This window comes from Penaeus vannamei, chromosome 9 (assembly GCF_042767895.1).
Source record: "Penaeus vannamei isolate JL-2024 chromosome 9, ASM4276789v1, whole genome shotgun sequence".
NCBI lineage: Eukaryota > Metazoa > Arthropoda > Malacostraca > Decapoda > Penaeidae > Penaeus > Penaeus vannamei.
This window is the reverse complement of record NC_091557.1, coordinates 7,133,525-7,143,524: the sequence shown is the minus strand read 5'-3', so window position 1 is coordinate 7,143,524 and position 10,000 is coordinate 7,133,525. Positions and strand designations below refer to the sequence as shown.

At 34.1% G+C, this 10,000-nt stretch overlaps 2 protein-coding genes across 2 annotated transcripts in view; both read left to right on the top strand.

Moving 5' to 3' along the window:
* The first annotated feature begins 745 nt into the window (after positions 1 to 745).
* LOC138862651 (sodium- and chloride-dependent neutral and basic amino acid transporter B(0+)-like) lies at positions 746 to 3,394 on the top strand. The gene is made up of 3 exons (XM_070125214.1): positions 746 to 844; positions 2,830 to 2,997; positions 3,161 to 3,394. The coding sequence occupies exons 2-3, from the start codon at positions 2,838 to 2,840 to the stop codon at positions 3,325 to 3,327; spliced, it is 327 nt and encodes a 108-aa protein (XP_069981315.1). The 5' UTR covers positions 746 to 844; positions 2,830 to 2,837; the 3' UTR covers positions 3,328 to 3,394.
* Positions 3,395 to 4,875: 1,481 nt separating this feature from the next.
* The window catches only part of LOC113807847 (sodium-dependent proline transporter), a 7,481-nt gene continuing 2,356 nt past the window's right edge, over positions 4,876 to 10,000 (top strand). The window contains exons 1-8 of the mRNA XM_070125207.1: positions 4,876 to 5,050; positions 6,412 to 6,458; positions 8,266 to 8,398; positions 8,630 to 8,764; positions 8,906 to 9,134; positions 9,264 to 9,376; positions 9,514 to 9,642; positions 9,760 to 9,859. Of these exons, the coding sequence (XP_069981308.1) occupies positions 4,904 to 5,050; positions 6,412 to 6,458; positions 8,266 to 8,398; positions 8,630 to 8,764; positions 8,906 to 9,134; positions 9,264 to 9,376; positions 9,514 to 9,642; positions 9,760 to 9,859 (1,033 nt within the window). The 5' untranslated portion in view covers positions 4,876 to 4,903. The remainder of the gene's footprint in view (positions 5,051 to 6,411; positions 6,459 to 8,265; positions 8,399 to 8,629; positions 8,765 to 8,905; positions 9,135 to 9,263; positions 9,377 to 9,513; positions 9,643 to 9,759; positions 9,860 to 10,000) is intronic.

The window sequence follows — 10,000 nt, the reverse complement described above, 5'->3', positions numbered from 1 at the left end:
TATATATATATATGTATATATATACTTATATATATATACTTATATATATACATACACACACATACATATGTATATACATATATATATATATATATATATATATATATATATATATATATATATATATATGTGTGTGTGTGTGTGTGTGTGTGTGTGTGTGTGTGTGTGTGTGTGTGTGTGTATGTATATGCATAAATATGCATATATATACACATATATGTATATATATATATATTTATATATTTATATATATTATATATATATGTATATGTATAAATATACATATATATACACATATATGTATATGTATATATATATATATATTTTTATATATATATATATTTATATATATATATATATATATATATATATATATATATATATATATATATATATAGTATATATATGTATATATGCATAATTGTACATATATATGTACATAGTTTTATAAATACATATCTATATATAAATTTGCATGTATATATATATATATATATATATATATATATATATATATATATACATATATATATATATATATATATATATATATATATATATATTATATTATATGATATATAGATATTTACATATATATGTATATTTGTGTGTGTGTGTGTATTCATATACATATATACATATACTGCTATCTAAGTCCTCACGTGCAAAGCACTCGCACCCAAAGGCCGTGTATAGTATACACTTCGACAATTAATCAGCCTTGATCATTGTCCTTCCCCAGGTATTCACCCTCTCGCCCCCGTCGCTCGGGAGACAGGTAACAACACTCGGCGACGCAGTATAATTCCCGTCATCTTTGCTTGCGGCTCCACAGCGGACACATGTGCGTATCCTGCTTCCGCTTTATATCACAGACAGATTTCCATGCAGATTTGCACAAGTATATACGTATTTTGTCTTATTTTTCTTCTTCAAGGTATCGGCTTTTGATTATTTTCTGCTTAGAGATTTTTTGTATTGAAAAAAAATAGAGAAACAAATCGAAAATTGCTGGTTAATCGTGTTTTCTTTTTTTTTTTTTTTTACTTGATGCATATGAATATATATATATATTTATATATATCTACATATATATATCTATATTTAAGGTTATGTATGAGTAGCACTCGGTAGAACATAGTAAAGCGTGTAAGCACTAGAAAGCTTTTAAATTGATTTGCTGAAGTGGATGATGGGAAAGTTCGTTGAACATTCAAGTTTATCGAGAAGTAAGTTTTAAATCGCGCGGAATCAACTCAAGTCTACGTCAACTATACTTCAACAGTGCCGTAGAAAAAGGTAAATATCTTAGACGTCCACTCCATTTCCCTTGTGCATCGATAGCAACAGGTGATAAAAGGGTTTGCTTCACATCCACAGTATAAGCTGATGGGAAAAGTGTAAACTTTATCAGTCTGCATTAAAAGATTGTTCAGTCTTAATGAAGTTATAAGTTTCGGAGTGATCTTGGATGTGAAAAATTCGGTTTTTGATGAATGTATTGTACCATCGCGATGAAGTCTGTTACAGAGAAACACCCTTTCGGTTATAGATCATGTTTTATACAGGTGGTATGGATCTGAAAAGGAATTGAAATCAGGTAGAGTGTAATCTTGAGGATGGAACTGCTCTTCCTTGACGTACTTGCGGCGAAATTAATATACATGTACCAAGCCTTGTTAATGTTCGTAGCCCATATAGCTGAACCTTTGGCCTAACCTACGCCCACCAGGTTTGAGGCAGATTTGAGACCCATTTCCATATTTCCGAAAAAGCAATAATGTTAACGTTTTAAGATATGATACTGAGTTGGGCATGTCCTGAAGGATGTTCTCTCAGCTAATTCTATAGACTATGCCTAACATGCCACGATATCTGAAATCTTTTGAGAAAATTGAAGACTTTACTGTAACAGATTTTATTTATACACAGGACTTGCAGTTTATAATCTTCTAGGCTCGCTGAAAGCTCTCTGTTATCTTCCATATCTTTGTAACTGCCTGACATGGAAAGAATGTCATATTATACATTTCGCAATAACTATTTATGGTATGCATTTTTCCAAGCACATACATATGTGTATATATATAAGTACACAAACACATACACACACACACACACACACTATATATATATATATATATATATATATATATATATATATATATATATATATATATATATATATATATATATATATATATATATATATATATATATATATATATATATATATATATATATTTAAGACACAAGCATCAAGGCGACTCCACAGTAATAGCTGTCGCCGGCGGCGTTCAGCCGGCTGCCTCCTGCCCCAGAGCCTCAGTCTCGGTTACGTAATGGCATGCAGCAAGCTAAACACTGCCGAGTCTGGGCATTGTTATCTTGTGATTTATGACATAATTATGACATGAGTGACTGAGCGCAATTTTTCTTTGTGCAAATTCTGCTTTGACTTTTATGATTTATGATATTTACGATTTATGATAATTGCGTTATCTGTCAACTATATTTTTAATGAATTAAGTACTTTTGCAGTACGTTTAGTGCAGTATTTTCAGTTTTCTCTGCTTAGTTTCGTAATCGAATTTACCATCCAGTCTAGACAGCATCGAGCACCTGTCTTCATAGATCGCCAAAGCAAAATATTCTCACGACATACATATTCTTTAAATCGGAAGTGAACTTAAGCCCTAAGTACTTAGCGTCGACACCATCCTCCTCTTGTTCGGGAAATGAAATGGAGTGCAAAGTGCATATTCGTCTCCCCGAGAAACCTATAATTCCAATGTGTATTTCTAGAGTTCAGTGCACATTCCGGTCCAGGTGTCAAGATGTCTTCGAGCGGCGACAGTCTCCTCGACGCAGAGGGCGAGAGGGAAGAGCGAGGACACTGGTCTCACAAATGCGACTACCTCTTTACAATGACCGGCTATGCCATCGGGCTTAGCAACGTGTGGAGGTTCCCTTACCTGTGTTATGTGAATGGCGGAGGTAAGAACAAGAACGGAAATCACCATGGGTTAGTTTAGTGCCAATAAGGATATATTTGATTTGTTTCTCTTTTCGTATTTTAGAAAATAGATCTGCGTCCTTCCTGAATCTGATCATAGCTGAACACTTGGCTTTTACATGGCTGTCTTTCGTGGCGACACAGGGGCGTTCCTGGTGCCCTACCTGTTGATGCTGGTGCTGGTGGGCATCCCGCTGTTCTTCCTGGAGACGGCCGTCGGGCAGTTCAGCTCCTCCAGCTGCCTCGCCGTCTTCTCCGTCTGCCCGGCGTTCAAAGGCAAGGAGCTTGCTCTGAAAGGACCTTGTGGATAGGATGTTGATGCGAAATATCTCATTCACAGATCATATGCACAGCGCAAAAGAATTGGTGTGTATTTGTATATTCTAACAGGTATATAATGAATGTGAATATATATACATATATATATTGTATACATATTGTATATACATATTATATCATATATATACATATATATACATATATATATATATATGTATATATATATACATATATATATTGTATACATATTGTATATACATATTATATCATATATATACATATATATACATACATACACACACACACACACACACACACACACACACACATATATATATATATATATATATATATATATATATATATATATGTATGTATTGCATATACAAAAGATATATTTATATCTAATATATATATAAGTATATATAAATATGTATATATAAAATATATATTTATAAATATATATATATATATATATATATATATATATATATATATATATATATATATATATATATATATATATATCCTGACGCAAAGAACGGACGTTCCAAGCCCCCACCCTGACTTCCCGCCTGAGGTTCAGCCTTGGTCAGTCACTCCGGGTGGATGCCACCTCTGCCACCCCCGCCGACGCTGCCCCATATAAAAGGGGGTGGTGGGTTGTGGGCCCCATCATCCACCTGTGGGGCTACCTAAAGCTTTCCCCCACAAGCTTCACTCCGGGCTGGCGGCTGCCAGAACGCAGGCGAGACAAGTAGTTCTTGTTCCCAGCCTGCGCTTCAGCAGCCGCCCTCCTAGCAGGGCCCACAATCCGCCTCACTTGTTGGGTGGGAGGGACTTTTCCCCTCCTCCAAGCCTTTCCATTTACACACAGCACCGCCGATTGGTTATATCTGGGGGTAGGACTGGCAAGGCTCACCTCCCCTGAGCCTCCCATTAACCCCAGGGGGCTTAGGGGCAGGAGTTGGTACAGGACCAAGGCGTGTCATGTGGGCCATGACCCTGTACCTCTGGGGCCTCCTGCTGCTCCTAGATCCCCCACAGTTTAGCCTGGGACCGCAAGGTACCTAGTTTCCATGGGAGGCCACACTGAGGTACTGCAGGTCTCAATGAATGTGCACTGGCAAGGGGAGGCTAATGCAGGGCTGCTCACTTTTTCGCACTAGGCTAGCCAGCGGTGGTAGCTGCAAGCGAGAAGGCATGCAAGGACTTAACACTAACTAGACTACGACACCATCGCTTCACATCACCCTGTGCATGAAGCACCCACTAATATATATATATATATATATATATATATATATATATATATATATATATACAAATATACATTATATATATATACATATATATATATATATATATATATATATATATATATATATGTGTGTGTGTGTGTGTGTGTGTGTGTGTGTGTGTGTGTGTGTGTGTGTGTGTGTGTATGTGTATGTGTGTGTGTGTGTGTGTATGAATGATGGTAAGGCTGCAAGGAAATTTACGGTTACGGGGAGATTTGACCCAGGTAAGCCGTCCCCGTGCTGTTCTGCCCCGATCCTTAGATTATATATTTTTTGCATTTTGTTTATCACTCCCGCAGGTCTCGGTATGGCATCCCTCGCTATCAACTTGGTGACGGTAGCGTACTACATCGTTTTAGTTTCGTATCCCCTGCTGTTCATCACTTACTCTTTCACCTGGGACCTCCCGTGGGCCTCGTGCGGGAATAGCTGGAATTCGCCCAACTGCACAGCTGTATGTGTGATGGTTTCTTCTGTTTCCCTGTATTTTTTGTGCTTATTTTATCTTTATTTTGGAAAGAAAAGTGTGATAAAGAAATGTGAAGAAAGTAGAAAAAGGAAAAACAGTGAGAACCATTCATATGTAAAGAATAAAAACAGTTGATTTTTTCATTTATTGCATAAATGTACCTTTTTTTCAAATATTTAGGTATGAATTTCGGTATGAAAGGATTAAGCTGGTTTAAGTTTCCATTCTTTTGTTCACGCGATATTTTTTCCCTGTTTTAAAGGCGTTTGGGGTTCGAAGTGGAGTAATCCAAATGGCAGAAAAATCTCTTTGTCTCTCTGTATCCGAAATTGCTGTCCTAAATATTTCAATGAATTTAGTTTGTGCATTGTAGGCCTTTCTACCACACACACACATATATGTATGTGTGTTTATGTGTGTGTGTGAGGTAGTAAAACCCACAATCACAAACTAGATTTTTTGAAATATATGAGACAACAGTATCGGAATCCTCCTGGAATCCATCTTCAGAGCTGACTATGGATTTAAGGAGGACTCTGAAACAGTTGTCTCATATATTTCAATAAATCTAGTTTGTGCATAATGGGTTTTTCTACTATAGTATCAACACGGTAGAAAGTTTTTCCTTTCATACATATGTATATATATATATATATATACATATATATATATATATATATATATATATATATATATATATATATATATATATATATATATATATGTATGTATATTAAATTTTATATTTATGTGTGTATACATATAATTATATATACATATAATCATATATATATGTATATATATATATATATACATATATATATATATATATATATATATATATATATATATATATATATATATATATATATATATATGCGTGTGTGTGTATAATGCGTATATATAGATAGTTATTGATACAGATATATTTATGTATATATATACATATACATATATATATATATATATATATATATATATATATATATATATATATGTATGTATATATATATATATTTATATATATATATATATATATATATATATATATGTATATGTATATATATATATACATATATGTAGATATACATATATGTATAGGAATATATATAGATATATATATATGTATGTATATATGTAAATATATTCATTTATAAGTAAATAAATAGATGAATATTTGAATAAACATAAATAACTAATATATACGTATAAATATTTATATATGTATACATATGTATATTATAAATACATATATACCGAAAATTATATATCTAACCCTTTAATGCTTATATTGCATATTTATTGTTTAAAAAATCTGATTTATGCATGAATGTATTTTTGTATAGGACGGAGAAGTGAAAGACGGCATCTCTTCAGCCGATGAATTCTTTCAGTAAGTATGTCTTATACATTCATACATACATACATACATATATATATATATATATATATATATATATATATATATATATATATATATATATTACACTCACATACACATATTCATTCACTCACACATGCACACGCACACACAAATACGCACATACACACACATATATATACATGATATGCATATATATATATTTATACATATAAGAATATACATGTCTGTGTGTGTGTATGTATATATATATACATATATATATCTATATCTATCTATCTATCTATCTATCTATCTATCTATCTATCTATCTATCTATATATATATATATATATATATATATATATATATATATATATATATACATACACACACAATTTATTTAAATGTAGGGCTATTCAAGCTGCATTTACTGTACCGTTGAATCTTTAGGTAGCGTGACATAACGGTCTTTAAGGCAATTTAAATCTTTTATATCTTATTCATTGTTATATTTATAACATATTCATTATCATTTATCTTATTATAACAAGTGGCCAAGTGGCATATCATTAAAGAAATCTTAATGATATGCAAGGAATCAACTACACTAATTTTAAAGTTTAGCTCTATATCCTCCCTTTTCCTACTAATTATGAATCAAAAATAACTTTGATCTTTACAATTTCTCTCTTACACCTCATTCTAATAAATAATTACCTTCTCAATCTATTCATTGATAACACCGGAACTGTTACCTACGACTATTTCCGTTACTGTATCCACAAGCCATTAAAATAACTGAATAAATAATGCATATATATATATATATATATATATATATATATATATATATATATATATATATATTTATATATATGTGTGTGTGTATCCTCTAGCAACAAAACATTATGGCACGTTATTCTTGCCGCATTTTCTCAATAATTTCTGTCTCTCTCTCTCTCTCTATCTCTCTCTGTATGGGTGGAAGGCAAGGACTCATCTCAATTATCTTAAATCAATATAAAGGGATTTAACAATTAAGTTAATACACTTATAAAAGCATTACAATCTATAATAACAGGGTAAAACATGACTTTAAATTCTAGCATTTAAAATACCTCTGTACGGAAGGAAGGCAAGGACTTGTCTGATGAGAAATATTTAAAATAACGAACTTATTGCTTTCCCCCAAATTAATTGTTAATATTTAAACACACAAACCATTTATAAATGATAATTATATTTAACCTTTTTAAATGTGGAATAAATAATTCTTTCGACATATACATATATATATATATATATATATATATATATATATATGTACATATATATATATATATATATATATATATATATATATATATATATATATATATATATATATATGTACACACACACACACACACACACACACACACATATATATATATATATATATATATATATATATATATATATATATATATATATATATATATATATATATATATATACATATACATACACACAAACACACATGTATGTGCATGTGCGTGTGTGCATATTTGTACATGTGTATATGTGTGTTATATATACATATACAATATATACATTACATATATATTATATACTATATATGTGTAGATAAACATTTGTCGCATATTATGGACGAAATGCCATCCCCTTGAAGGAGCCTCGGTCTCCCAAACCCACCAGTTCTCTCCTTCGACCTTGGTTTTGCTCCTCAGCTGCCGTTTCCCTCTTTCAACCTACAATTCTCCCAGTGTTCTCTCCCTCACCCTTAATCTCTCCTTCAACCGCCAGTTCTCTCACTCACCCTTGTTTTCTCCCTCAGCCGGAAGCTCCTGCGCGCCTCTTCCGGCATCGACGACGTCGGCCGCATCGAGTGGCCGGTCGTCGTGGTGACCTTCGTGGTCTTCGTCTTCCTCTTCTTCTGCGTCTTCAAAGGGATCAAGATTCTGGGGAAAGTAAGTGCCATCTCGAGGGGTAACTCAGCTATTTACAAGGTTCTACCAATGCGAACTTTCAGAAGCTCCTTTGCTAACATTTCACTAACGTCAGGCGTTAGAATAAGGGAATATATTGGTTTAAATTTAGTTCAGCATTAGACATGTGGACACTGGATATTTACCTTGAAAAATCTGTTATGCTGACATACCAGATATGCTTTGGTGTCTTCATGCTCCCATGCTGTGCAGGTCATGTGGCTCACAGCAATTTTCCCGTTCGTCATGCTGTTCAGTCTACTGATACGTGGGGTCACACTTCCGGGAGCCGTGGATGGAATCTACTTCTACATCTACCCCGAGTTTAACAGACTCAAAGAGATGAAGGTGAAGTAAATAGCTACACTGTAGGATATAATGAAAAATCATATATGCGTCATCTGAGTCTTTCTCATAAAAAAACAAAACCCCCCAAACAAACAAAAAATGACTATGACCTCGTTTCTTCTTTTCACACACCTGGACCAGGTATGGGCGGCAGCGGCCATACAGATCTTCTACTCCTTGGGCCCAGGATGGGGGTCGCTCATCTGCTTCGGCTCCTACAACAAGTACCGCAATCGGTGCACGAGAGACGCGCTCATCGTCCCCGTCCTGAACTGCAGCACCTCCATCCTGGCGGGATTCGTCGTCTTCTCGGTGCTCGGCTTCATGGCGAAGAGAGCGGGCGTCTCCGTTGAAGAACTTGCTGTTGCTGGTAAGATTGTTAAAGGTTGGTCATATTACTTCCTGCCTTTAACAAATGCAAGAACATTTAGTAATCGGTGATTGACCATGGTTTACTTCAGCACTTATTTTTAATATGAGCATCAAAATATTTACTCAGGCCCGTCCTTGGTGTTTGTCGTCTACCCCGAGGCCTTGTCTCTGATGCCGGTTGCTCCCCTGTGGTCTGTCCTCTTCTTCCTGATGTTGTTCTTCCTGGGCATTGACGCCTGTGTAAGTCCGTCACGTATAATACTTCCATTTGATAAGATTAACCCCCATGTGAGCCACTGATGTGTTTGTGCGGTTTATAGAGGCAGCAGTGGGTGATAATGGCTAGCTAACGTCATACCATCTGCCTTACATTTCAGTTCGCTCACACAGAGACCCCAGTACTGTGCGTCTTGGACGAATTCCCAAAGTTACGTGGTCGCAGAGACTGGGTCACTTTCTTCGTTTGCTTCATTTCCTTCTTGGCAACGATCATCTTTGGAACGGATGTAAGTAGACGGTGCATGAAGATTTAGGAAACGTTAACAAGAGCAACGGAATGTAAGAATTTCAATACTCTTTTGAGCCCCATGGGTATGAAAGTACAGATTGATATTGCATTTCAGGGTGGGATATACTGGATAACACTGGTCGACTGGTACTGTGCTTCTTTCACCGTTATTATCGTTTGTTTTTGCCAGATATGCATATTCAGTTACACCTATGGTAAGTAGAAGCCTATTAGATTTTGGCATTAAGAAGCTACAGGTATGTCTGTTATATCCAACTTGTGTGGCTAACTCCATGTAATAATATTTTGACTTTAATCATTTGTTATCATTTTAAGATAGATATATTGTTATCAAT

Coding starts and splice junctions, on each gene's coding strand:
- LOC138862651 (XM_070125214.1), top strand. CDS start 2,838: ATGTCTTCGAGCGGCGACAGTCTCCTCGACGCAGAGGGCGAGAGGGAA. Junction 2,998..3,160: donor GTGTTATGTGAATGGCGGAG/GTAAGAACAAGA, acceptor GTGGCGACACAG/GGGCGTTCCTGGTGCCCTAC.